Source organism: Patagioenas fasciata, chromosome 3 (assembly GCF_037038585.1).
Source record: "Patagioenas fasciata isolate bPatFas1 chromosome 3, bPatFas1.hap1, whole genome shotgun sequence".
Classification (NCBI taxonomy): domain Eukaryota; kingdom Metazoa; phylum Chordata; class Aves; order Columbiformes; family Columbidae; genus Patagioenas; species Patagioenas fasciata.
The window spans coordinates 124,109,889-124,136,585 of record NC_092522.1 but is presented as its reverse complement, the minus strand read 5'-3'; the positions used below and the strand labels follow the sequence as shown (position 1 = coordinate 124,136,585).

The window sequence follows — 26,697 nt, the reverse complement described above, 5'->3', positions numbered from 1 at the left end:
TATTCGGTTGCAATTCCTAATGCAAACGCAACCAGGATGGATGTTCCAAATGTTTTCTCACCAAGGCACTACAACAGCCCCTATTGCTGGGATGGGGATGGTCCCAGTTGCCTCTTGCGGGTCCCTTTTCCCAGCCCCATCAGCCCAAAAATCTTATTTAGGGCATGGATATCTCCAGCAGCTCAACTACAGGTGCCAAAGACACCTTGTAAAGTTGTATTTTAGTTTGGAAACATGGCCAGGGGGAGTTTAACAGGAATGGGAACAAAACACAGGATGGTCTGAAACTCCCCTCACCAAGGAATTTGCCTCCCCAGCCGTGCAACCAGATCCAGTCGCTCTCTGTAAAGTAAAATATCAGCAAATGGCTCGATTTTCTGGTGGAATCGGGTCATTATAAGCTGTTTTGTTGCACTAATTTCTACAGGTGTGGTGGGGAAATTGTCTGGCTTGTGCACACCCAGTTTTTAATCCTGAATGCAGCTCGGGGGGGAAATATGGAACTGGATTGAAAAGGCACTTTTACACTGCTCAAAAACGCTGCAAATTAAGAGAAAGGAGCTGGAAATCACCCTGCCCATGGTGAAACTCCATCCTCCTCCTCCTCCTTGGCATGGTCTGAACACAAAGCCAAGGCTGAGAACAAGGGGTGACCAACAGTTTGGGGTGAACCCCCCAAAAATGATGCTCTGGGGTGGTTCTCTTTTCAGGGTGTTTGATGCCACGGTGTCTTGGGGGGGCTGCACCAGGACCCTGATGCAGGGGAAGCAGGACCCAGGTGGGCTGAGCACCCTCTGAGCACCTGCCAAAAGTTTTTAAAAAATGTATTTATTTCATTATTTTAAATAATTGGGCCAAACCAGAGGTCAAAGGCCAGAGTAGAGGAGTGGCTGCGTTTCCCTGTGTTGCACAATTGCCTCACTAAGCACCGCCGGGACAAGGGGACGGACAGACAGACGGATGGGGAAGACATAGCATTTGCTGTCGCCCCCCCGCCATGACCCACAGCTCCAGCACACGTGGCGTTTTGCGGAAGTTTGTCCTTAGCGGGCACCCGTCGTCCGCCGCAAAGGCTGCTAGGACTTGTAGTTCCCCCTCCCCGCCACCACCATACAGGCACAGAGCTTCCCCTCCCGGGCCGCTTGAGCTGGGGAAGGCAAAGCGTTCGCCGATTGGCCCGGAGACGGCCCCTCCCACCCCTTATCTGATTTATCATTGGTTTGACCGCACCTCCTTCTTTCTGGTTGGCCGGCTGCCGCTAGTGGGCGGGGTGGCCGGTAGTGGCGGGAATTGCGGCGGCGGACGCGAGCGGGCGGCTGTGGAGAGAGGGGAGCCGGACCGGGTAAGGAAGCGGGAACGAATGTGGGCCCGAGGGGCTGCCGGGGAAAGGGTAGGGGCAGGGGCCTGAGGTGGGGCAGGGGTCTTAGGCCAGGTGCTGGGAAGAGCCTGGCCTGACGGGGTGAGGGGCGGAGAAGGGAAAGGGTCTTAGGGAAGAAGCGGGGCAAAGCTGGGCCTGAGGGGATGGTGGAAGGGAGGCCTGAGGTGGAGAAGGAGCTGGGGCTGAGAGAGGTGGGGAAAGGGGGTTGAGGTGGCCAAGAGGTTTTAGTTGAGATGCTGGGAAGAGCTGGGCCTGAGGGCATAGGGGAGGTGGGGAAGGGGACAGGGACAAGGTGGGGGTGGGGAAGGAGATAGGGACAAGGAAGGGGGTGGGCAAGGGGCCTGAGGTGAGTAAGGCGGTTGTAGGCGAGAGGGGGGGAAGCGCTGCGCCTGAGGGTATGGGGGAGGTGGGGAAGGGGGCTGAGGTGAGGTGGGTGGGCAGTGGAGGTGATTAAGGGGGAAGCTGCGGTGGGGAAGGGGACTGGGCTTGTGCACATGCAGATGGGGGCTGGGACTGGGCTGTGGGTGGGGTGGGTTTGGGAGGAGGTTGGGGTTTGGTGGGGGGTGGGTTTGGGGGGAGGTTGGGGTTTGGGGGGAGGTTGGGGTTTGGGGGGAGGTTGGGGTTTGGTGGGGGGTGGGTTTGGGGGGAAGGTTGGGGTTTGGTGGGGGGTGGGTTTGGGGGGAAGGTTGGGGTTTGGTGCGGGGTGGGTTTGGGGGGAAGGTTGGGGTTTGGTGGGGGGTGGGTGTGGGGGGAAGGTTGGGGTTTGGTGGGGGGTGGGTGTGGGGGGAAGGTTGGGGTTTGGTGGGGGGGTGGATGTGGGGGAAGGTTGGGGTTTGGTGGGGGGTGGGTGTGGGGGAAGGTTGGGGTTTGGTGGGGGGTGGATGTGGGCGAAGGCTGAGGTTTGGTGGGGGGTGGGTGTGGGGGGAAGGTTGGGGTTTGGTGGGGGGTGGGTGTGGGGAGAAGGTTGGGGTTTGGTGGGGGGTGGATGTGGGGAGAAGGTTGGGGTTTGGTGGGGGGTGGATGTGGGGAGAAGGTTGGGGTTTGGTGGGGGGCGGGTGTGGGCGAAGGTTGGGGTTTGGTGGGGGGGTGGGTGTGGGCGAAGGTTGGGGTTTGGTGGGGGGGTGGGTGTGGGCGAAGGTTGGGGTTTGGTGGGGGGTGGGTGTGGGCGAAGGTTGGGGTTTGGTGGGGGGGTGGGTGTGGGCGAAGGTTGGGGTTTGGTGGGGGGGTGGGTGTGGGCGAAGGTTGGGGTTTGGTGGGGGGGTGGGTGTGGGGGAAGGTTGGGGTTTGGTGGGGGGGTGGGTGTGGGGGAAGGTTGGGGTTTGATGGGGGTGGGTGTGGGGGAAGGTTGGGGTTTGGTGGGGGTGGGTTTGGGGGAAGGTTGGTCTAGGAAACAATTATTTTGCAAATATAATAGGCTCAAGCAGGATCTCTTAGCAAAGCAATTCTTTTAATAATGATATTACAATGTCCTGTGTTCTACCTAAAGGTAGGCACACATAATAGGGCAAAAAGCCCCCAAAATCCTGGCTGCAGTTTCCCTCCCCTGTTCCCCATTGGCTGGGTACTTCAGGGTTTACAGACTACCCCAATGCATACAATACCCTTCCCCTTATCAATATATTTAAGATACGGATTCCTGGCACTTTGGCTACCCTTCCCCCTAAATTAACTTGTAAATACAGGTATCAGTTTATATTCCAGGAGGAGACTGTGTTTTACATTAAGGATTCATAGTCGGATGTCTCTCGGTCCTTTTCCCTGCTGGGGATCTTCCTTACATTGGGGTTTGGTGGGGGGTGGGTTTGGGGAAATGTTGAGGTTGGGTCTGTGGTGGGGGCTGCAGGCTGGAGAGCAGGGAATAGGGTGGGAGGGGGTTGGGAGGGCTGGGTGAAAAGATGAAAGATTTGGGAAAGGAGCACAGCTGGGGGGGAGTGAGAAGGAAAATTGTGTGGGGAGGAGGGGGTTAGTTTGAGGGAGCTGGATGGAAGGTATGGAAAGGGAAGAGAATTTAGGGGAACATGTGGGGTAGGGGGAAAGGTTGTGGGGCTTGGGAAAGGAACATGTGGGGCATGAAAGCTGAGAAAATTTGAGTTGGAGAGGAGAATTAATGTGTTAAAGATGTAACTTGGGCTGGTGTTGAAGAGCACTGGGGCAGGGAGAAGAGAGATGAGGGGCTAAAGTGGGAGCAGGATTATCAGGGGCTAGGACTGCAAGGTGGGACCATGAGGATCTCAGAGAGTCTGTGCCAGAGAGTGAAGAATCACCTGGGGTAGGTAATGTGGGAATGGGGCAGGGAGCTTGAGGTGGGGGCGAAAGGCAGTGTGGGGCTTGTGAAGGGGTGAACTGGAGAAAGGGGGTGAGTATCAGGGCACGAACTGGTAGAAAATCGGTGGTGGAAATGCAAGAACACGACATAACCATCAATGGGGAAGTACGTTAACGAGGCGGGGAAAGTGAGGGCGAAAGATCTAGTGCCAAACTGGCACTTTTGGTGAACTTAATTTCTTTAAAAGTCAGTTCTGGAAACAGCCGTTACCCAGGAGGTCTTGTCTTCCCTTTCATGCCCTGCTCAGGAAACGTGTCTATAAAACCTTTTTTCTTTCTCACTGAACTTCGTCTGCTGTGGACAAATCAATGTCACTTCCCAGGTGGTTGCGTCCCGCTGCGCAGTCAGGATTCTATTTGATAATGTCTTGAAGTTACCATGGATATAGGTTTTATTTTAAAAAGCCAGTTTAGTTTTCTGTCCTCGTGGAGCTGCATCATATCCTGATACATATGCCAATAAAATCGTTACCGGTTGGAAGTATTTGCGGTTGATAGTTGGTAAACTGCTTGGTTTGGGAGAGTTTTAAGCTTTTAACCCCTTTCTCTTCCAGGGTTTTACTGCAGGTGATGACCGGTTGCCATGAGTTCAAGTATTTTCCTCTGATTTGCCCTTCGCTGGGCTGAAACGAGGGATGGCTGCGGAAGCCAAGTACAGCATCTTGCGAGAAGTGGGCCGGGGGAGCTACGGCGTGGTTTACGAGGCCATCGTTAACCAAACGAGGAGCAAAGTCGCTGTGAAAAGGATGCGTTGCAATGTGCCCGAAAACGTCGAACTGGCTCTGCAAGAGTTCTGGGCCCTGCAGAGCATCCAGAGGCAACACGAGAACGTGATCCAGTTGGAGGAGTGTATCCTGCAGGATGGGCAAGCCTTTCAGCCAATTAGTCATCGTTACAGGAAATCAGACAGCCATTTGCTGCTAATTGAGACCTGCCTGAAAGGGCGGAGGTGCATGGATCCCAAATCTGCTTGCTTTCTGTGGTTTGTCATGGAGTTTTGCGACGGGGGCAACATGAACGAGTACCTGTTGTCCCGCGGCCCCGACGCGCAGCTGAACAACAGCTTCATGCGGCAGCTCAGCAGCGCCGTGGCGTTCCTGCACAGAAACCACATCGTGCACAGGGACCTCAAAGCCGACAATATATTGATTTCTCACAGATGTGGAAGTCCCATCGTGAAGGTAAGGGAATAAAACCTCGCTGTAACAAATGTGTGACCTACACGCTTATGCGTTGCATGCTTCGTGACAGGCTTTTGGCAAGTCAAGTGATAGTTGTAATTAATGTACTTGGAACATCTGATATCAGTTGTGAGTTTTAATTTTTTGAGTCTTGGGAGGAAATCGAGGTCATGGTGGTGTTTCTGATCTCCGTTGAGAGGAGCAGTTCAGGGCCATTGAATCTCTGCACCCTAGATAATCAGAGATATGACAATCAGTCGAAAAATGAAGCAATATTTTCTGTGCCCTTAAACTTTAAGAACACACTGTCCCGTTACAGCAGCCAGCGCTTCCAATATTGCTGCCTCAAGCACATATTGATGTTCAGAGGAGGTGGGGAATGTCTTCGTGCTGTGTGTGGGTTGATGCCCTGGTGGAGATGAAGATGTTTCACTGCATTTCTTGTAGCACCAACCTGAAAGTCCGTGCAGCTGCTTTTCAGTGAGCTGGAAACACTGGGAGCCAGCTCACTCCCGAACTTTCGGTCCTGAGAGTTCCCATAGTCAGACATAAAATAACAGTTCGGTAGATAATTCATTTCTTGACCATTCAGATCAATAATGGTATTTGTAGTTCGAACTGTAGAACCGTCAAGGGACGCTTAAATCAATGTCGTCTTAATCACTGTAGATAATAACGGTAATGCAAGAGATTCAGTGCACTCACTGCAGAACAGTAAGAGCTAATTCTACCGTAGATGCTGTTCAATGTATGTTTATGCCTGATTAGATGTAATCAGAGTGAGCTGCACTGAAAGATAACACTCAGATAACCGTTTCGCCCACCTTGGGAAGGGGAACAAACAACAGGAATTTTGGGAAGGGGCAGCTCAAAGGAAGTAATCAGCTTATCATTTCACCAGGGTTGCCACCTGACAAGCGTCGGTGCCACGTCGTGGGGCATTTCGGAGAGAAATTCACTGAGCTGCTGTTCGTAAACACGCTGTTTGTGTATAACTGATTCTGTTTCTCTTTTGACGGGTTGCAGGTCGCAGATTTTGGCCTGAGCAAGGTGTGTCAGGGGAAAGGGAACGTGAACCAGCATCGCTTCTCCTCCGCGTGCGGCTCCAACTTCTACATGGCTCCAGAAGTCTGGGAAGGTCACTACACGGCCAAGGCGGACGTATTTGCCCTTGGGATCATTTTCTGGGCTATGGTGGAGAGGATCACCTTCCGAGACGGGGATACTGAGAAGGAATTGCTCGGTGAGGGTCAGATCAGCGCTGTCCTGTTGTCAGGGGATGCTCTGGATCCGTAGGGATCCTCTGAGAGGTGTTTCTCCCAGGTGTAGTTACGAATGCTTTAGATGTGGCTTTTTCCAAGCAATTTGCAAACCAAAGAAACCCAAAATTGTGGGTTTTTTGGGGGGTGTTTTGGGTTTTTGTTTTTAAGAGAACGGTAAGGAAATCTCTTTTTCTTCAGCACATATTGCTCCTGATTTGGTTGCTTCTCATGTTGGATTTCCAGGTCTTGAAGCAATATCACTAAGGCAGAGGGAATGCTTTTTTGTGTTGAAAAATCATGTTGTGTAGGAGATTATTCCCTCTGCCAGAAATACTCTGTGGGATTTAAAGGTTAAGGGAAAATATCTCAGACTGCCCATGGCAGTGGTGGAGTCACCATCCCTGGAGGGGTTGAACAGACACGGAGATGAGGTTCTCAGGGACATGGGTTAGTGCTGGACTTGGCAGTGTGAGCTTAACAGTTGGACTCGATTTTAAAGGTCTTTTCCAACAAAAACTAATCTATGGTTCTGGCTTCTCTGCTTTCAGGCTTCCTTTAATCTAAGAAATGCTCTTCAAAAGTGGATTTGGCCTTTATTGTCACTAATGAATTGTAAGAGTAAAAACTTGTAGCTGTTGGTGAGAGGTCTGTCTTACAGCTCTGCTCTTCGCAGAGGATTTAGTGTCCATATACTCCCATTTGCTCAGAAATGCTCTTAAAAATGGTTTTAATGCTCTTAAAACCAAAAGGTTTCTGGAATTGGGCTTGTGGGTTTGGCTTAACCGAGGGACGGGATCACTCAGAGCACTGAAAGGATGTTCCAAGGAGCCAAATAATAAACCGGGGAAGGATATTTAGATCAGCTTCGCTGCCATCTGGCTGAGTTTCCTCACGTTTAGGGATGCAAGATCTCGCTGGGATGACTCCTCTGGTGGCCTCCTCCTTACTCCAAATCCCCCACATACACGCACACTTGAAATATTCTGTACTGAGTGATTTCAGAAGAGTACATTGCTGTGGAAAATCCATCTCCAGAGGAGAGAATGCCAGTGGTGCACATTAGCATAACAATTGAAGACATCTACCCAGGCTCTGAGATCATAGTTTACCTGTCTGTCTGTCTTTTAAATATTTAAATTCTTAAAAGGAATTTCTACAGAGGAACTTAAGCTATTGTGCTACCCCTTTATTTTTATTTTTTCCACCTTCAAGTAGGCTCGGTTCTAATTCTATTATTTATTTCTTTTTAAAAATGCCGAACATTGATAAATGGTTTAGTTCCTGCCTAGGAAAACAAGCAAATGGCTGCAGCTGAGGCCAAAGCATGAACAGATTTCATTAAAGCAGCTGCCCGCCAAGTGGAGATAAGGAGTTTGCAAGCAACCTTTTCTGTACACAGACAGGTCGCTGCCTTTGCAACATTTATTCTTTGCTGGACGCAGGGGCAGAACAGCTTGAGTGAGCAAAGCCGGTTTTACTGTCTGTTTTGGAAGCCGGTTAATCATTTTCAACAACCGGTGAAATTATTTAGATTACCGGCAGCAAATTTACATTTCCCTTCCTTAATCTTGCTGGGGAGAAGTTGGCTAAGGGTAAATGGCACGTGCTGTCATTTTAATTGAAAGTTGTTTGACTAACCGAGCAAATAAGTTTTGCGTTTAACTCTTTCAAGTCACCTCAGCCAACCGGAGTCTCCGTCCCTCTTTTAGAGCTTCTGAATAGGGTGAAATTGGATTTTGGCAGCCTTTTCTGATAACAGCTTCTCACAATATTTGACATGGGGGTTGCTTCTTAATGAGTGATTTTTTCCAGTAATCTTTCAGATGTTTTGGTTTTGGGATTTTTGGACATGACAGTAATTTTTGTAGCCTTTACCTGTATAACCCGATTCCTCCTAATCTGTCTTCAGGAACTTATATCTGCCAAGGCAAGGAGCTTATTCCCCTCGGAGAAGCGTTGCTGGAGAATCCCAACCTGAAACTACAGATTCCCCTGAAGAGCAAGAAGGCCATGCCGGATGATCTCTGCAAGCTCCTGCGCGATATGTTGGCTTTTAACCCCAAAGAAAGGTTGGATGCCTTCCAGCTCGAAGTCCGAATCAGGCAAATCTCCTACGGCAAAAAACGCCAGCGCTCGGCCTCGTAGAGGCGAAGGACGTTCAGGTTGGTGCCTCTGTCGGGCTACTCCCTATTTAGGCTGAGCTTAAAGGGGGTTTCCTATCCTCGACCTTTTAAATCAAATGTGACCTGTGTTAGTTTTGAAAATTCAGCCACAGAATGACTCCGTCAAACTAGAAATCAAAACCAACCTTTGGGAAAAGGAATTTGGGGGGAGTGCCTCTGACAAAGAGACTTTTTGTCTCCTCAGGGGTGTTTGCTCGGGGAATTGGCTTTGCTGTCTGGATTTAGGCCAGCCTGTCCTTTACCCTAAACCTCGCCTATTTCCACAAGCAGCGACAGGTTTCTGCTGTCACTCCCATGCTTGTTTGCTGCTTTTCCAATGTATTTTCTAACTAAACAAAAGCCAAAGTGGGCAAGGCCACTATATATTTGTAGGTGTGCATCTTAGATATGGGATTTGGGTATGATAGTAACTGTCAGATTAAAACCAGGTTTATTTTTCTTTAATGAAAGCGCTGTTAATGCTCAGAGCTTATCAGAGCGGGGTGCACCAGGTGACAGCAGCATCCTGTCCTGAAGTGTTTAAAGGCCTTGGAAAAGGCTGGACTGGAGGTCTGGTGGTCTGGCTGAGTCCTGCAGTGAGAATCTTGGCTTTATGTGCCCACTTTGAAAAATAAAACATCGCTGATCCTAATCTTTAAGAGTTCTTAATGGCCTCTTTAGTTTCCGCCTCAGTGGAAGTTTGAACATCCAATGTAAAACTTGAAGTGGTTTGTCAGATTCTGTGTTTTCCAGCAGAGCGGTGAAAATACAGAAGGGAGTTTCCAGGATTTTCAAGTCATGTTTTCTGCTATCACAGGCATCATATTCTACAATTTATTTGGTAAATGCATCATAAATACATAAAGGGTTTTGCGTCTGATGCTATCACTGAGCATCTGGCTGTCCTTATAGCTAAGGACGTTATCCTTTGCAACACAAATGCATTTCTGAGCAGTTTAATGCTCTTGATCTTGTGACAGATTTGTCCTTTAGCTTAAAATGTTTTTCTCCTTGCTGGTTGTTTGCTCATTCTGAACTATTTTCTAGAGAACAATTGTAACCTTAGCAGCGTTTCTTCCTGTCTGAGGTTGGTAGGTTGGCTCCTCCATCTCCTCCACATACAAATGATTTCTTACTCTAGACAAGTCTCTTCAAGTCCTTGTAAAGCACAAGAATTTATTCTCTAGTCTGGAAATATTCCTCCTGATGTGTTCCAGGATCACATCTCTCTCCTTTCATATCTATATCACTTAATCCTCTCATAATTTCTTTGTATCCTAAAGCCCTTTTTGACTCGAGTTGCTTCAGATCGATAACATTCTGGGTTACAGCAGAAACTTCTGTTCACGGGTGCGTGACCTGATGTTTTGTTGCTGAGTTTCATCTCCTGTCAGAAGAAACGGTGAATAACCCTGATCACTTCCTCGTCTTTCTTGTAACCGCAATACCTCGTGTTGTCGGCCCACTTCTAATTGTGCCAAGGCTGTCAGTGCAAGGATTAATTAAACAAGTCCATTGCCAGCGCCAATCTTGATAAAACTCGACTCTAACCTCTTCATTTCCAAGTTATCCCGTTCGCTTTTCCCTTGGGCTGGGTTAACCGCTTTACATCTTCCTTTTTACTAATCCGACTCTTCTCTTGTCTAACACATTTATGCTTCGCTGAGATCTCAGTGGACAAGACCAACGCTGCTTTTTATCGCCACCAATCGGTTTTATCGCCGAGAAGGACTCGATTAGCTTGGCGGGATCTGCGCTTCTGGGGGCTGGCGCTTCTGAAATAGCGACAGTGCCACTAGTTGGCAGCCCAGCCCTGAAGTGCTTCGCTGCCAGAGAGGAGTTTGCAAGGATAAAGACGGAAAAAAGGCTCTAGCAGCACAACATCAGGCTTACCGCTGTGTTTTTTCCTTTTTCACGATGAAACCATGATTATAAATAGATTTGCGGCGTCGGTACAGGATGAAACCACCAGGATGTATCCCTCAGAACCCCTTCTGTCTGAATGTATTTGGTTTGCTCGTTCAGTAGGAAGCTGGCTGGATATCTCCTGGTTGTTTTTGGCGTGTAATGGGAGTTGATGCAGCAACAACAACTCGTGGCACAGCATTCGGTGCCACCGGCTGTGAGCCTCACGCTGTGTTAGTCCGGCCTAAAATGAACACCAGCTCGCCTTTCCAAACTGGGCTTGTCTGAACCACCAGCTCGTGGTCCAGAAAACAGATGGGGTTTTGTATCAGACTTTCCTAATGAAAATCAGGAGCAGGACAGAAGCTGGAAAGGGTTTCTCGCAACCCTAAATCTTGGTGCTTCAGGAGTTCTGCAATGGCCAAGTTCAAATCAAGCAGGTGTTTTGTTTTTTGGTGTTTTTTCCGTAATACTTTGTGATCACGGGGCAATGAACTCTGCAATGTAGGGCAGCCAAATGCTACATCTCCTCAGAACAGTGTGAAAAACACCAAAATGAGTTTTCTTCCAAGGCTGTGGGTATAACCTGTGATTCAGGCCATCCTGGAGTTAAACATTGCTCAGAACTTGGTTTTTACCAAGGAAAGGCTGCTTGTGTACCTGCCCTGTGCTCTTCCCAAAGTGCACGTGGGCAGTTGAGACCCCCGAGGCAGAGCGGTGGGTTTGGGGACCTTTGCGGGCCAGTGTTCTCAGTCAAAAGTGGTTTATTTTGCAACTTTACCATGTTTCCTTTGCAGGTCTCGCTGCGGTTTGGAGGCCTCGGGGATGTTGACCAACTCCGAGCGGGCCCATCTGAAGACCATTGCCAAAAGCCAATTTTCCCCAATGGTTATATTTAAATGGACAACAGTTTTATTTATTTGTACAGTAATTTTAAGAGGAGAACTACAGAAAGCCTTATTTTTTATGCAAACCTTCGGTGTTTTTACATTCGCGTTCTTTTACTTGGCGAGCAGTGCGGGTGGAAACTCGGCTGAGGTGACCGTAGTGGTCTGCTCGTACTTTTAGAGGAATTTCTGCACCTGTTCTTTTTAAAACAACCCTTGTACACCCTTCCCTTGACATCCCATGACTGCCCTTTCGAAGGATGGCAAAACAACACGCCAAAACCATTGAGAGATGGGTTTCTCTGCCTTATTTTGTGTTGACTCCCTTCCCAGCCCTGGCTTTTCGCTGATAAAACCACGTCGCTTGTCCTTGGCGCAGAAATCTTCGGGAGGTTTAATTTGAGCTTTGTTTTTGGGTGTAATTCTTCATGTTTCTTGGCCACGTAACTGAGTGATGTCTGAATGAGCTGGCAAAGCGCTCAGTGTCTATTCTGCGAAGTTCGAGCCGAAACGCAAACCGACGGATTTTCTTCGCAGTGGCTTTTTGAATATTCTTGCTTAGATTGACTAAAACGCTTTCTTAAAATAAATACAAAGAACGTTAAAGATGCCAACTCTTGATTAGAACGTATGCGTCACTAACACTTAAAGTAGTTGGAGGAATCGTGCTTCCTGCTGTGTTAGCGGCTCGCGCCAGCTGTTCTTCCGAGGGGGGTGAAAAGGGCTGAACTGGAGTCTTGGCAGGTAAATGGGGAGCCTGATTTGCACCCTGTTTGGGAGTCTCGGTAAACTGCTGCTGATCTTGGAGCAACCGGGGAAGGTTCCTCCTCCGCTCTTCTGTGGCGTGGAGGTGAAGTAACGTCCTTCGGGGACAGATTCCTTTTGTAGGAGAGGAATAAATGCCAAAAATAGAGATAACGGGGCGAACCACCTGTGCCACGCGGAGGGCAGAAATATGTCTGTTTCTATTAAAAACAGCTTATTTATTTCTTCCCCCTGCTCTACTGAGATTTTGGCTGCGATGCTGAAGGCTCTCTTATAAATATTGTGTTGTAAAGTTAATTCATGGTGAGGATCTTCTTGCTGTGACTTGATCCAGAAGCTTCACCAGCCTCCCATGATGTTCTATAGGACACAGCCTGTAGTTACCCTACACAAACGAGCACTAATTGACCTCCGTCCCTGTAGCAGGTAACGAACGGGCTGCCCGCTGTGAGCAGTGCCTGAAAAGAGCTGTTGTGGAAAGAATAAGTTGATTTAAATCAGTAGGTTAAACCTCAAAATTGAATGTAAAGAACCGACAATCTGGCGTGTCATGGATTGTGTGCATGGTTGCTTTGAAGCTCATTCAGCTCTTGACACCTCTGTGCAGGCAAACAGGCTGAAAAAGGGGGTCTGGATCTAAAGGAGACAGATCTGACTTTAGTCTCAGCTTAACACCTGCAGTACAGCCTGGTTTACCCAATCCTCGCTCTTGGATTTCTTACCTAACCTGGGAGTTCTGTGGCAATCGGGACTGGCTGCTGAGCTTTCCTTTCCGCAGCTTTCACTTCTAATCCCTCTTTGCAGAGCTGCTCTTTTAAACTCATGTTCCTCCACCCTTTTCTTTTTAATCCTGTAGTCACTGCACCTCATTTCTGCCACCTCAGAGCACGCTGGTTTTCTTCCAGGGCTGGTTTTAGTCGCGATCAGGTCTGTTTTTTTGCAATACAGATAGATTTGGGTAGCCTCACAAAACCAGGGGGCACAAGAACACCTTGCCATGGCCTTCCTTGCCTTGCCATGGCCTTCCTTGCCTTGCCATGGCCTTCCTTGCCTTGCCATGGCCTTCCTTGCCTTGCCATGGCCTTCCTTGCCTTGCCATGGCCTTCCTTGCCTTGCCATGGCCTTCCTTGCCTTGCCATGCTAGGTGAGTATCCTCCCAGCCACTAGATATTTTTAGCTAGTCCGTACGTACGCTTTAATCACTGGAAACTCTGTAATTTATACATTTATAAAACACTGTGTATTTCCTAACGCATGGAAGAGCGTCATGATACTGAGCATCGCTTTAGAATCACACGCGACGCTGCTTTTTTCTTTTGCGTTTAGTAAGTCTAATACCTGGTGAATTGGAAAATGAACCCGTGCAATGACAGCCTCTAATTTAAGTGACTGTTTCTTAAGGAAAGGGGTGGGTGTGGGGGGAGAATCCTGGAGCTGCAGCGTGTAGCTCTCTGCAAATGAGCTTTATATTCAAAAAGTGATCTAAAGGGTGAATGTAACGTCTACAGCTGGGAAAGGAACGGAATAAAATGGAAGAGTGCATGAATCTGTGGTGTTCTGTTTCAAAAGCTGCACGTGGCTCGTTAATAATAAGAGATTTAAAAAAGAAAAATACAGAGAAGTTTGTAAAAGACCTACAATTTGGGGATGGGTCAGTGCTGGGGCCGGTATTATTCAATATATTCATCAATGACTTGGATGAGGGAACAGAGTGACTGTCAGCAAGTTTGCTGGTGACACCAAGCTGGGAGGAGTGGTGACACTGGAAGCTGTGCTGCCATCCAGAGACCTGGACAGGCTGGAGAGTTGGGCGGGAAAAATGTAATGAAATAGAACAAGGGCAAGTGTAGAGTCTTGAATGTGGGCAGGAACAACCCCAGGTTCCAGTGTAAGTTGGGGAATGAGCTATTAGAGAGCAGTGTAGGGGAAAGGGACCTGGGGGTCCTGGGGACAGCAGGGTGAGCAGGAGCCAGCACTGGGCCCTTGTGGCCAGGAAGGCCAATGGGACCTGGGGTGGGTTAGAAGGGGGTGGTCAGTAGGTCAGAGAGGTTCTCCTGCCCCTCTGCTCTGCCCTGGGGAGACCACACCTGGAATCTTGTGTCCAGTTGTGGCCCCTCAGTTCCAGAAGGACAGGGAACTGCTGCAGAGAGTCCAGCGCAGCCACCAAGATGCTGAAGGGAGTGGAGCATCTCCCGTGTGAGGAAAGGCTGAGGGAGCTGGGGCTCTGGAGCTGGAGAAGAGGAGACTGAGGGGGGACTCATTCCTGGGGATCAATATGGAAAGGGGCAGTGTCAGGAGGATGGAGCCAGGCTCTTCTGGGTGACAACCAGTGACAGGACAAGGGGCAATGGGTGCAAACTGGAACACAGGAGGTTCCACTGAAAGAGGAGAAGCAACTTGTTGGGGGTGAGGGTGTCAGAGCCTGGCCCAGGCTGCCCAGGGAGGTTGTGGAGTCTCCTTCTCTGCAGACATTCAAACCCGCCTGGACCCCTTCCTGTGGAACCTCAGCTGGGTGTTCCTGCTCCATGGGGGGATTGCACTGGATGAGCTTTCCAGGTCCCTTCCAGTCCCTGACACTCTGGGATCCTGTGATTCTGTGATGGGAAATTTGTTAAATCATGTATTTTGTGGAGAAAAATTGAATGGGCTGTGAGAATGAAGGGGGCGCCCAGGGGATGCACATGGCCAGTTGCTGAAGTCCCTGGTGTCAGAGCGCTGGAATCAGGTGCGTTTGTGGTAAATAAATCCGTGAGTTGTTACTGACCGGGGGTTTAGGGCAAACCTTTGGCTCTGGGGGTTGTTTGGGTGCTGCTGGAGCCGTTTTCTCCATGGTGCCCTCTTTGTGGATGATTTTTCTTGCAGCTCCCAGGACAGCCAGCAGTGTTGCTCTGCAAAGCACTAAACCCTCAATATTGCTGCCCATCGTTCTTCTCCCGGTGAAGTACCTGGGTCTTGGTGACCACCGCTGCTTGGGTGAGCGGAGGAAGAGTTTTGCCAGCGATAACCGCTTCTGACTTCGCGTTTTGGGAAGAAACCGGTGCTGTCGAGCGCGTTGTGAGGTGACGGCCCAGTGCCTGATTGGAGAGCTTCGATCTCTTGATTTTTATTTGTATTTAATTCATTTTTCAGAGCACACGCAGCGGTCACTAAGGATGTGCTGCTACCTTTATATGCAATATAATTTCTTCTGAAACAAAGAAGAATGGCAAGGAACGTGGGTCAGCGATTCCGCTTTGTATCTCAGGTGAGCAGATAGTGAAGGTTCTTTTCCCTGCTATGAGCCTCGCGCGCATCGCCGTGTTTTTTAGGACAACCTCTAAATGCTGGCGTTGTCCATCGAGCCGGGCACTTTAATTGATTGCTTTGGATTAAGGCTGCTCCAGAATAGTTGATTTGTTTTCAATGGGACAAATAACATCGGTCATGGAGACGCAAGATAGCTGAAGGCTGAATTCACCCGGGGAGGAATTAAATACCCGCTGCCATCCCCATTCAGGATCAACTCAGTCAATACTCTTCTATTTTTCTCTAAAATTAAGCTTTGCCTCCAAATCATTCGTTAGCAGAACCCTCCGTTAATCGTGAACCCAGCACATCTACCAGACAGCAGAAGGTCTGTTTTTTTCCTGTGTCTGTTAAATACATCCCCGTAGCATTACAGCTGCTGGGAGGCATTTTTGAGGGGTTTTTTGGAACTAACTAGATTCCCAGGTCTGTTAATCACAACGACTAACGGAGGTCAGTGCCGGGGTGGGGGAACGGTTGGACTTGATGATTCTGAGGGTCTTTTCCAACCCAAATGATTCTGTGATTGCGTCTCCTCTCAGCAGGGGCTCAGGAAGAGCTAAACAAGCAGATTTATCAAGGAAAGCCAGTTTTCCAACCTGTTCTCACGGCTCAGGAAGGAGGAGAGACGGGAGGTTGGGTTCAGCTAAAGCTCCGGGCTGTGGCATCGCATCTGGATCCATCACCTGGAAACGTTCCCTTTGCAAAGGGGTCCGAGGAAGAATTGAATTCAATTTCTCCGTGGCTGGAGAGGTAAGAATGAAGTTATTGACCTGTGTGGGTGCAGAAATGAACTGGCCTGGCTGAACCTGGAGAAATATTTCTGCAAAACAAGGGAAAATGGGGAAAACTGCACCTTAATCCATTGGAGACAGCTACAGACTATTTCCTAATGAAAACCTCCAGCACTGGAGTGTTTGGTTCACATTCCTTCTTCCTCCCCTCTCATCCTAAACTTAGAATGTGTTGCTCCTTTGTTCCGTTAACCAGCTGCTGCATTTAATGGTCGGATTTGCATTCTGTTTGCAAAGCGTGATCCAGGTTGTCTCGCAGGCAAAACGTAAAGACTCCTACGTGGCACGGCTGCTCGCGCAGGAACATCGGAGAGAGAAAGGATTGGAAAAGGTACCGAGCTTGTGTGGCTCAATCTGTCAGCCCCTGTTGTTCTTCCAAGATCCTTCGTACACTCTTAATTGATTTTGCCGAGGCTTTTTGAAGCTGGAAGCAGCAGTTTGCTCCCTTTTAAGCTTACTTAGCGTTCCTTTATTCTCGGAGAGCTGCAGGATTAGAGAATTTAGATTGAATTGGTTTTAAAAGGCAACAATGTGCAGTCTGCTGGCGTGATTCACACCTCCTGCTCGGCACAGCCTCCTGCTTGCTCCCTGTTTGCAGAACAGCCTGGAGCACGAAACAGCTGGATTTCCCGAGAACATGGGCAAGAGGGACGTATGGGCATGGAACAGCTGGATTTCCCGAGAACATGGACAAGAGGGACGTTGGGGGCGCGAAACAGCTGGATTTCCCGAGAACATGGACAAGAGGAACGTTGGGGGCGCGAAACAGCTGGATTTCCCGAGAACATGGACAAGAGGAACGTTGGGGGCACGACACAGCTGGATTTCCCGAGAACATGGGCAAGAGGGACGCTGGGGGCACGACACAGCTGGATTTCCCGAGAACATGGGCAAGGGGGATGTTGGGGGCACGAAACAGCTGGATTTCCCGAGAACATGGGCAAGAGGGACGTTGGGGGCGCGAAACAGCTGGATTTCCCAAGAACACGGGCAAAAAGGACGTTGGGGGCACGACACAGCTGGATTTCCCGAGAACACGGGCAAAAGGGACGTTGGGGGCACGAAACAGCTGGATTTCCCGAGAACATGGGCAAGGGGGATGTTGGGAGCACGAAACAGCTGGATTTCCTGAGAACATGGGCAAGAGGGACGTGGGGGCACGAAACAGCTGGATTTCCCGAGAACGTGGGCAAGAGGGATGTTGGGGCACGAAACAGCTGGATTTCCCGAGAACAGGGGCAAGAGGGACGTTGGGAGCATGAAAACAGCTGGATTTCCCGAGAATATGGGCAAGAGGGACGTTGGGAGCATGAAAACAGCTGGATTTCCCGAGAATATGGGCAAGAGGGACGTTGGGAGCATGAAAACAGCTGGATTTCCCGAGAACATGGGCAAGAGGGACGTTGGGGGCACCACACAGCTGGATTTCCCGAGAACATGGGCAAGAGGGATGTTGGGGGCGCGAAACAGCTGGATTTCCCCGAGAACATGGGCAAGAGGGACATTGGGGGCATGAAACAGCTGGATTTCCCGAGAGCATGAGCAAGAGGGACGTTGGGGGCACGAAACAGCTGGATTTCCTGAGAACACTGACAAGAGGGACGTTGGGGGCATGGAACAGCTGGATTTCCTGAGAACACGGACAAGAGGGATGTGGGGGGCACGAAACAGCTGGATTTCCCGAGAACATGAGCAAGAGGGACGTTGGGGGCACGAAACAGCTGGATTTCCCGAGAACACGGGCAAGAGGGACGTTTGGAGCACGAAACAGCTGGATTTCCCGAGAACATGGGCAAGAGGGACGTTGGGGGCACGAAACAGCTGGATTTCCCGAGAACATGGGCAAGAGGGACGTTGGGGGCGCGAAACAGCTGGATTTCCTGAGAACATGGGCAAGAGGGACGTTGGGAGAACGAAACAGCTGGATTTCCCGAGAACATGGGCAAGAGGGACGTTGGGGGCACGACACAGCTGGATTTCCTGAGAACATGGGCAAGAGGGACGTTGGGGGCGCGAAACAGCTGGATTTCCCGAGAACATGAGCAAGAGGGACGTTGGGGGCGCGGAACAGCTGGATTTCCCGAGAGCACGGACAAGAGGGATGTTGGGGGCATGGAACAGCTGGATTTCCTGAGAACACGGACAAGAGGGATGTTTGGCAGCCACCACGTGCTGATGTACACACAGGGGTGTTAAACCCAAAAGCCATCAACCCTCTCGCATCGAGGTTTAATTAAAGAAGCGTTACTAACGGGAAATAAATTCTTAAGAGCACCCCGATACACACGCAATGGTGCAGGAGGTTGAAATCCCAGCGGTGGGGAGGAGGGAAGGATCTGAGGATGCTCCTGCATGGGGAGATGTGTCCCTGAGCTTGTGTTTCAGCCCTGGCTGCCTGGGAAGTGGTCCGGAAGGGCTGTGGGATGCGTCCAGTCTATCTAAGGCTTATATGCTGTGTACATAAGGCTTGGACATAGGTCTAGCGCCCAAGAACCATCAATGGGTGCTTAACATGATTGCTGCTGGATGTGGCCAAAGCTTCTGTTTAGTTTTGATTGTGGTATCAGCTGGATTAGGACAAAGACTAAAACTGGACGGATTCTGGGAGGAAGCATCAATGAAAAGAGGCATCTACAGAGGAAGTTTGTACACATTGACTTAGGAGGTTTATTTTTTAAGCTTTTTACCTTAAACCAGCACCAACTGCTGAAGAAGTGCTGGATGACTTCAGCTGGCAGGTTGTGACAGGGAAGTCTCAGCCTTTTGCTTACATGAAAAACCGAGGTTAAACCCACCACATTTGGCTTTTTCCCACCATTATAAGCAAACTAAAAGAGAGGGGGGGGAATATAAAGCTGCAAGTGTTTAGAAGCACCAAAGTGTCTCTGAGTCCGTGCGGGTGGCCTTGGGAAGGGAACTTTGGGCGCAAAGTCCCTGCGCCAACAGGGAAGGGACAAAAGGAGGAGCAGGCGGCGATGGCGATAAATCGATGCTAAACCACTTCTTTCCCATTTGGAAAAGGCCTCGAGTTGAATCCAAAGATCCTGTGCTGCTTACCCAAGGTCCGAGCGGTGCCGTTTTACCTCGACTTTGTTATTCCGAACCGCGGACTCCTCATTAAACAAAGCTGGTGAGCGCGGCCGGATCGTGACTGCTGTGTTTTTTAAAATCAGGCTCCTCTCTGACTTCTGCATCTCTTGATTCAATTTTCTCCTATTCTTACAGCTTCACCACAGCCTCCCCGAGCCCCTGGCGTGACAGCTTATTGCCCTGGAGGCAGGAGGCAGCTCCTGCCGCTGCGCCAAGGACCAAAACAGACTCTGAGCTGGTAGAAGGGGATCGATGCTTGAGAGCAGATCAGATCCCCACCACCCTGGATACTTGGCCTCACCAGGGATGCTGCCCAGTGTCATTAGGTATTTCTGAGTTACTTACCTTTTTAATTTCTTCTGTTTCTCTTTGGTTTGTTTTTCCCCAGTTCACTTTGTTAATAATTGATTGAGCTGCTGGGGTTTCGGGAAGCAACGGCACTAACTCTGGCTTAGAGCTGGATGCAGGATGTGCCAAGCAAAGATCTGGGAATATATTCTATTTCCCCCAAGCTGAGCAGCACCTATTCTGCTAAATTCATTCCTTTCAAAAGCAGAAAGGTCTCTTGGATGTAAAAATTGCCCTTAATGCTTTGTTATCATTAATGTTGAGCTGCTCACCCCCTGCTTTTCCATGTTCATCTCGGTGTTGCTGTCCTCTTGTTTCATGGCTGAGCTCCTTGGATGGTGATGCTTCATCTTGGCCATCTTAAGCTTGAACACCTCACATTTTTGGAAGCATCTTCTGGCTGCTCTTCAATCTCCTGCTGCTCTTGGGCTGTGGTCGCACGTCCTTCTCCAGCAGCCAGTTCTGGTAGGAGTCACTGCCTGGGATGGTTCAGCAAAAGCCATCGGTTTGTCACATCCCATGGCTCCCAGCAACAGCTTTGTAATTGTTTTTTTGTGCCTGAAAAGGTGGTTGAATCATTGTTTTCACCTCCTTCTTGACTTGATTTGGGCTGCGTGTTCACTCACACGGGGGCACAATGCTCATCGCATCCTCCAAGCTCGGGCTGAGCACCAAAGCAGAAAGAACAGAGGGGCCCAGATGTGCTTGAAAAACGTAGGTACGGAATCATTTTGGTTGGAAAAGACCCTCAAGATCATGGAGTCCAACCATAACCCACCCTGGCACTGCCCCATGTCCTGAGAACCTCATGTCCGTCTGTCCAGCCCTCCAGGGATGGTGACTCCAGCACTGCCCTGGGCAGCCTGTTCCAATGCCCCACAGCCCTTTGGGGAAGAAATTGTTCCCCACATCCAACCTCAACCTCCCCTGGCGCAACTTGAGGCCGTTTCCTCTGCTCCCTGCTCTCCTGGGCAAAGTTCAGCGTCTTCCCGTGGCCACAAGGACACAAAACCCAGCTCTGCAGCCCTTGTACTTCCAGCTGCGCTTACCAGGCCCTTCCCCTGTCACTCCAGCACCACCGAGGCAGGGGCAGAAGACAATTTTAAAGCAATGAGGGAAAAGCATATAAATAGAAGCAAGAGAAATATCGAAGGTGGCAGAGCTGCTTTCCGTGTCCGAAATCACGTCTCGAGCTGCACCTGAGGTCCCTGCCGCATCTTGGCCACGTCTGGTCGCAGGCAGAGATCATCGGCGTCCCGAAAAGACAGAGCAAGAGGAACGCAACAAAAATTAATGCAGAAATGAGTGACTGACCTTTTTCTTCTTCTTCAGAGTATTTTAAGCCGCTCACCACTGTGTGCCCATGAAACGAGAGAGCAGCTGCTGCTAATGACTTGGTTTCTTCGTGCCTGCGTGTTTTTCCTCATCGTCCGCGAAGGAGCTGGGGAGCGCAACCCTCGCTGCTGCTTTCTCACCATTTCAACCTGGAACAAGGAAATTTGTGCCCTTCCCAGCCCCAGGTTTCATTTCCACGGGTGCAGGATCATCCCCAGCCCTTGATCTGTTGGGTTTCACAGGCAAGTTGAGTTTTCTGGGTTTTGTTCATCTTCAGGGCAGTTGTGCAAACCCTTGTCTGCTTAACCAACCTCAGTCCCATCAGGAAGGGAGAAGAATGAGGAGCTGTGGCTTCTCAATACAAACCACCTTGGTGTGGGGATTATTTTGGTTGATCTTTTGGGTGGTTTTTGGTCTTGAGTCCCATGTAAAAGACACCGGGTTTGGCCGCTGATGGCAACACCATTTGAGTTTAACCAACCTCAAACCGCGGGACAATTCACGGCGGCGCAAGACAAACGTTTCACAGGCTGCAGCAAAGCTCCTGGATTTCAAAGCCGCTCTCCCTTCTGTAATTAATTACAGGATGCAATTAGCTGATTTCCTACATGGTAGCTTGGTAAGAATGACGTACCTGCACTGAATAGCACGGTGTTTTCGGGGAGTAAAAAACAGCAAAGCCAAACCCTCATGTAATAGCTCCAAATTTCAGAATATTGCAAAAAAAGGAATGTCATAACCAACTGGAAAAGCTGATCGGCTCCCAAGCATCCAAATAAGCAGCCAGGCCAGGACAAAGCCAACACAGCCAAATTAAACCGTTACTGGTAATTTCTCTTACAATAAATCACAGAATCACAGAATGGACTGGGTTGGGAAAGCCCTCAGAGATCATCAAGTCCAACCCTTGGTCCAGCTTCAGTCCATTGACCAGATCATGGCACTAAGTGCCATGGCCAATCTCAGTTTCAAAACCTCCAGGGCCGGTGAGTCCAGCACCTCCCTGGGCAGCCATTCCAATGCTGACCACTCTCTCTGCACAGAATTGCTTTCTCATCTCCAGCCTCAATTTCCCCTGGCAGAGTTGAAGCCCATGCCCCCTTGTCCTATTGCTGACTGCCTGGGAGAAGAGCCCAATCCCCCCTGGCTAGAACTGCCCTTCAGGTCGTTCTAGAGAGTGCTGAGCTCACCTCTAAGCCTCCTCTGCTCCAGACTGAACAAGCCCAGCTCCCTCAGCCTCTCCCCATAGGGCTTGTGCTCAAGTCCCTTCCCCAGTCTTGTTGCTCTAAAGGTCTTGTCTTCCTCCCTGCATGCCCAGGGCAAGGCCTCTGCTCCTCTTGAGCCAGGAGTATGAATTTTAAGTGGTGGGAGGGGAAAAATACCACAAAAAGCCCAAGATTGATTTGATTTGTCGCCTGGCAGGGATTGCAGAAGCGGTTCACTGTGATGACTGCCGGCACCAGGACCAGACTTCGCCTAAATGCCGCATCAGCATCCCTTTGCCTGCCTACAATTTCTTATTTGGATACCCGCCCACCACATATTAATGACATTTAGCTCAAGGGGTGACCACAAAGCTCCAAGCGTCCCCACGGGAGGGATCCGCACAGCCGCTTTTCTCCCCGTTGTATCTCACGTTTCCTTTGTGCCTCCCTTTTTTTGCAGCTAAAGGTGTCGAAAATCTCACCAGACTTCGTAGCTTCGCTGCTGTTGCCTGATGTACTTAACAAAACAAGAAAGCCCAAATCCCTCCAGAGCAGCTTTAGTGCAAACTGCATTTTCGTTGTGTTGGTTTGTTTTGTTTTCTTTTTGGTTTCTGTGTAAATCCGAACGCCGGCGACGCGGGAGCCGCGACACACGCTGCAGGAACGCCCTGCGCCCAGCTCCCGGTACAAAGCCGCTCTTCCTTCGCCTGTGTTTGTATCCAACAATCCAATCAATCCATCACGCTTCAAACCCCAGCCTGTGCAGACAAGCCCGGCGAGTTCTGCAGCTGCTGAGCCAGTGCGGCGTGAAATCACCCCAGAAAGAACACACTGATGGGAAGCTAAAAATAATACCCCCCCCAAATCGCTTTATTTCTTGATAAAGCTGCTGGTTAACTCAAAACACATTGGCCTTAAACACAAACCAAAAGAAGTATCTGATATTTCCTGGAGTGGCCGGAGGGCCGCGCTTTCAGACACACGAAGCTGGGAGCTTTTTCGGGTCGGTACCTGAACAAAACCCAAACCCTGGGCTGTCAGAGCAGGAAGCGTCAGAGTGATTCATAATTATGTCAGCGGCATCAGGACGACAAATTTTGCGGAAGATGTTTTGCACGGAAGTCACGTCCTTCTCTGTCTCTGCTGCTTGAACAGTGTCAGGAGTTTAACGTGGCCCATTTACCACTATTTTGGAGGATTTGATAAAAATCAGTTCAACAAATGAAGCGGCACCAGCTTCTGTCTCTTCAAATCAAACAGGGCAGGAGGCTCAAACACGCCTGGGGTTTTGGTACCAACCACCAGGTTTGTGGTTTCTCACTCCCCAACCTTTAAAAACACAGGGCACCAGCATTTACCTTCAATAACAACAACTTTATTGCAGGTTTCTCGGTTGTCTCCAGCCTTTGTGCGTCAGCAGCCGTCAGCGCAGCTCTGCCCGGTGATAGATCACGGTGCGGAATCGCATTTACTGAGCTTTCCGGCCCAAACCGCTCTGCCGAGTTAATCACGTGCGTCCGAGCGCTCGTTAGTGACGAAGTTTCCAGAAACTCCTGCCAGTTATTGATGAGAGCAACACCTGAATTGTCAACTTCTCTACAAGCCGCTACTTGGGATTTCAACCCTGGTTTTGACTGAAATGCTACAAAAAAGCAGCAGAGGAGGTCAGAGCTCTGGCTGGTCCCCTCTCGTTTTGTTAACTCAAGTGGGCAGCACCAGATGCTGCTTTAGAAAACCCTGCATCGCTGATGTCGATGGGCACCCCCATGTCCTGGGCCATCCCCACGCCACCAAAGGGTCGAGGAGAAGCGAGAAAGGTGCTGAGATCTTCACCTCATCTCGCTCTCCCATCCAGGCTCTGTTTGCAAAGAGAATCTTTAATGTTTCCATCACTCCTGGCAGAATTCCATACGCCTGGAAAAGGTGACCATCACACCCATCTCCTAGGAGGATCTGAGGAGCTCTCACCTCCATACTGGGAGGGACCAAACCCTCCCCAAAGCCCTTTCCAGCTGTGGGACAGAGAGAGGAAGAGCTGGGAATAGTCAGGAGGGATCCCCTGTGGCCAGATCTCGGCTGAGGAACCTGACTGTGCAGGTAAGGGAGGATTGTGGGTGTCAGATATTGTCACCTTGCCAAGGCCATCGCTGCTACCTGGCCTCCTCATGCACCGGTCACTGGGTTATGGGCTGGAGAAACAGAAGAACAGGTGCTGGAAATACAGACCTGGGGGTGATGGTGATAGTGGCTGAATGTGAACCAGTGTGTGCCCAGGTGGCCAAGAGGCCACCAGCATCCTGGCTGGTACCAGCACTGATGCGGCCAGCAGGCCCAGGGCAGTGACCGTCCCTGTGCTGGGACCTGGGGAGGCCAAACCGCCAATCCTGGGGGCAGTTCTGGGCCCCTCACGCGAAGAAAGGCCTTGAGGTGCTGGAGTGAGTGGAGAGAAGGGAACGGAGCTGGTGAGGGGCTGGAGCACAAGTGTGATGGGAGAGGCTGAGGGAGCTGGGGGGTTCAGCTGGAGAACAGGAGCTGAGGGGAGACCTTCTGACCTCTGAACTGCCTGAAAGGAGCTTGGAGCCAGGGGGTCGGGCTCTGCTCCCCAGGAACAAGCGCCAGGAGCAGAGGAAACGGCCTCAAGTTGCGCCAGGGGAGGTTGAGGTTGGATGTGGGGAACAATTTCGTCCCCAAAGGGCTGTGGGGCATTGGAACAGGCTGCCCAGGGCAGTGCTGGAGTCACCATCCCTGGAGGGTTGGACAGACGGACATGAGGTTCTCAGGGACATGGGGCAGTGCCAGGGGTGGGGTAACAGTTGGATTTGATGATCTTGGGGGTCTCTTCCAACCAAAATGATTTTAGGATCAGGAGAAACTTTTTCAATATATGAGTGGTCTAATATTGAACCATGGACCTTGACACTGCGGACTCTCCATCCACATCCACTGAATGTTTTAGAACTGTAGGATTTCCACCCTTGGAGCTATTCAAGCATCACCATCTTGATCTAACTGGACGTGCTTTGAGTGGGGCTGGACAACAGACCTCAGAGGTCCCTTCTAACCTGTTACTCCATGGTTCTGTGTCACCACCACCCTCAGTTTAAGTTTTAATCTCAATTCCTACCACCACCAAGGTGATGGTTTCCAGCCCTCACAGACTCCAGCTGTAAAAGGATCAATTGGCATCGGTTGGGATGGACAGGAAAAAGCTAAGCCCGGCAGAAATAAATACACAGAGAGAATTAATTCATGTTGCAGAATAACCCACACAATTTCAATGCTGAAACATTAAAAGCTCGCTGACAGCACGACAGAAACAACGTTTTCAGTTCACCTACGCGCTGTTGTGATGCACCAGAGCCGTCCTGCAGACCAGGCTCACACAAACCTCTCCTGGAGAACCGCTCTCCCCGGAGGAGACGCCGCATTTGCTGCCGGTGGTTCTGGCTTAAGCAAGTCCTTTAAAACTGGCAGATTTTGGTTTTTTGCCTAAGTTTGTCACCTTGAGCTTTCTTTCCAGGATGAGTCTTGTCTCTTCTCCTCTCCCACCAGCAGCTGGTGGGGGTGAGGAGCTCTTGGGGCATCACTCCAGCTTTTTCACCATGTAAGGCCCTTCCAGCTCGTAGCCGATCTTCCTGTAGTAGTTTCTTGTGCCAACACCTGTGAGAAGAACGACCAAAAGGTTTAATTAATGACAAATCAGCCGGGCGGGAAAGTCACTTCCACAGAGTGATGGTGCCGAAAAGAGCTCGGCTTCTCTGAACAGTGGGCACTGGGCTTCCCCAGCTGCTGTGGAGCGGGGGTGGTTACTCGTTAGCATCTGGACTAATTATGATGTTTTGACGCAGGAACGTCGCTGTTCTGTCTACCCTGAATTACACGCCACGTCCTTTGTCCTGAGAAAGGCTGCGAGGGAGAGAGGAAGCGACACAGGAACAACGGCGAAACGTGAGTCAAGAGTTCAGAGCACCCCGGGGAGAACAAAACCCCAAGAACAGGCTGTAGAGAGGAGGCGACCCAGCTGCCAGCATCATTACCAGGAACTGAAGGGCTCTAAAACCCCACAAACCCCGTCCGATCAGTCCTAGAAATGAGCTCAGCGCCACTTGAGATAAAACAAGTGGGCTCCGCCACCGCAATCCAATTTCCTCGTTGAAAAGGACAACGCCGAACGCCTTGGTCCTCAAACAGCCTCGTCCTTCTCCTTCCTTTCTTAATGAGACCCCAGGGCAAGCCTGGCCCCACCGAGCGAGGCAGGACCGGTCCAGCCTTCCTCCTCACCTTGGCTAATTACTCACAGACATTAATCACTAGGGGAGGGAGGAGGAGGAATTCAGCATCGCCGTCAGCGCAGCTGGTGGGAAGTGACAGGAGGACAGAGAGGACACGGTTACTCCATCACAAGCAGCCCCTTTCTTCTCCTCTCATCCCTCCAGCGGGTTCCTGGAATCCCTGGTGCTCACAAATGGCTCTCCAGGAATGGCATCTCCTGCGCAGGGGGTGAGCGGAGCAGCCGGTAACCCCTTCCTGCCCACACTGCGCTGCGGCAATCGCACCCATCGCTGCTTGGACAGACGTTTAAATTAGCGGTAATTTATTTCCTGAACGCACATTGGAATAGCTACCAAATGGCTTAAGCACTGCAGCTCCGGCCAAAACTCTGCAGAAGCATTTTATTAATTTAAGGTATGGAAAAGACACTTGAAACCCAGACCTGAGGTGGCCTCGTGCTCCTCGTTCCAACTGAAGCTGGGAAGAGCTTGAAAAGCCACAAA

The 26,697-nt window shown here is 50.2% G+C and overlaps 2 protein-coding genes across 3 annotated transcripts in view; one reads left to right on the top strand and one right to left on the bottom strand.

Annotated features, from left to right (window-relative positions):
* Positions 1 to 1,273: 1,273 nt before the first annotated feature.
* LOC136099982 (serine/threonine-protein kinase 35-like) lies at positions 1,274 to 15,984 on the top strand. Of its 2 annotated transcripts, XR_011738568.1 has the most exons (6): positions 1,274 to 1,342; positions 4,258 to 4,884; positions 5,911 to 6,127; positions 8,056 to 8,308; positions 14,995 to 15,109; positions 15,693 to 15,984. XR_011738568.1 is itself a non-coding variant. In XM_065834687.2 (5 exons), the coding sequence occupies exons 2-4, from the start codon at positions 4,339 to 4,341 to the stop codon at positions 8,289 to 8,291; spliced, it is 999 nt and encodes a 332-aa protein (XP_065690759.1). In that variant the 5' UTR covers positions 1,274 to 1,342; positions 4,258 to 4,338; the 3' UTR covers positions 8,292 to 8,308; positions 11,011 to 11,706. The 2 variants fall into 2 exon arrangements, 1 of the variants encoding a protein (XP_065690759.1); XM_065834687.2 differs by lacking the exons at positions 14,995 to 15,109; positions 15,693 to 15,984 and adding an exon at positions 11,011 to 11,706.
* A 9,184-nt stretch (positions 15,985 to 25,168) lies between these two features.
* The window catches only part of ELP3 (elongator acetyltransferase complex subunit 3), a 102,525-nt gene continuing 100,996 nt past the window's right edge, over positions 25,169 to 26,697 (bottom strand). Inside the window, exon 15 of the mRNA XM_065834344.2 lies at positions 25,169 to 25,582. Within this exon, the coding sequence (XP_065690416.1) occupies positions 25,506 to 25,582 (77 nt within the window). The 3' untranslated portion in view covers positions 25,169 to 25,505. The remainder of the gene's footprint in view (positions 25,583 to 26,697) is intronic.

Bases quoted from the DNA above. Each gene is read 5' to 3' on its own strand.
- LOC136099982 (XM_065834687.2), top strand. From the start codon at position 4,339: ATGGCTGCGGAAGCCAAGTACAGCATCTTGCGAGAAGTGGGCCGGGGG. The intron at 4,885-5,910 runs GTAAGGGAATAA...GACGGGTTGCAG, and splicing joins GTGGAAGTCCCATCGTGAAG to GTCGCAGATTTTGGCCTGAG. The intron at 6,128-8,055 runs GTGAGGGTCAGA...ATCTGTCTTCAG, and splicing joins TACTGAGAAGGAATTGCTCG to GAACTTATATCTGCCAAGGC.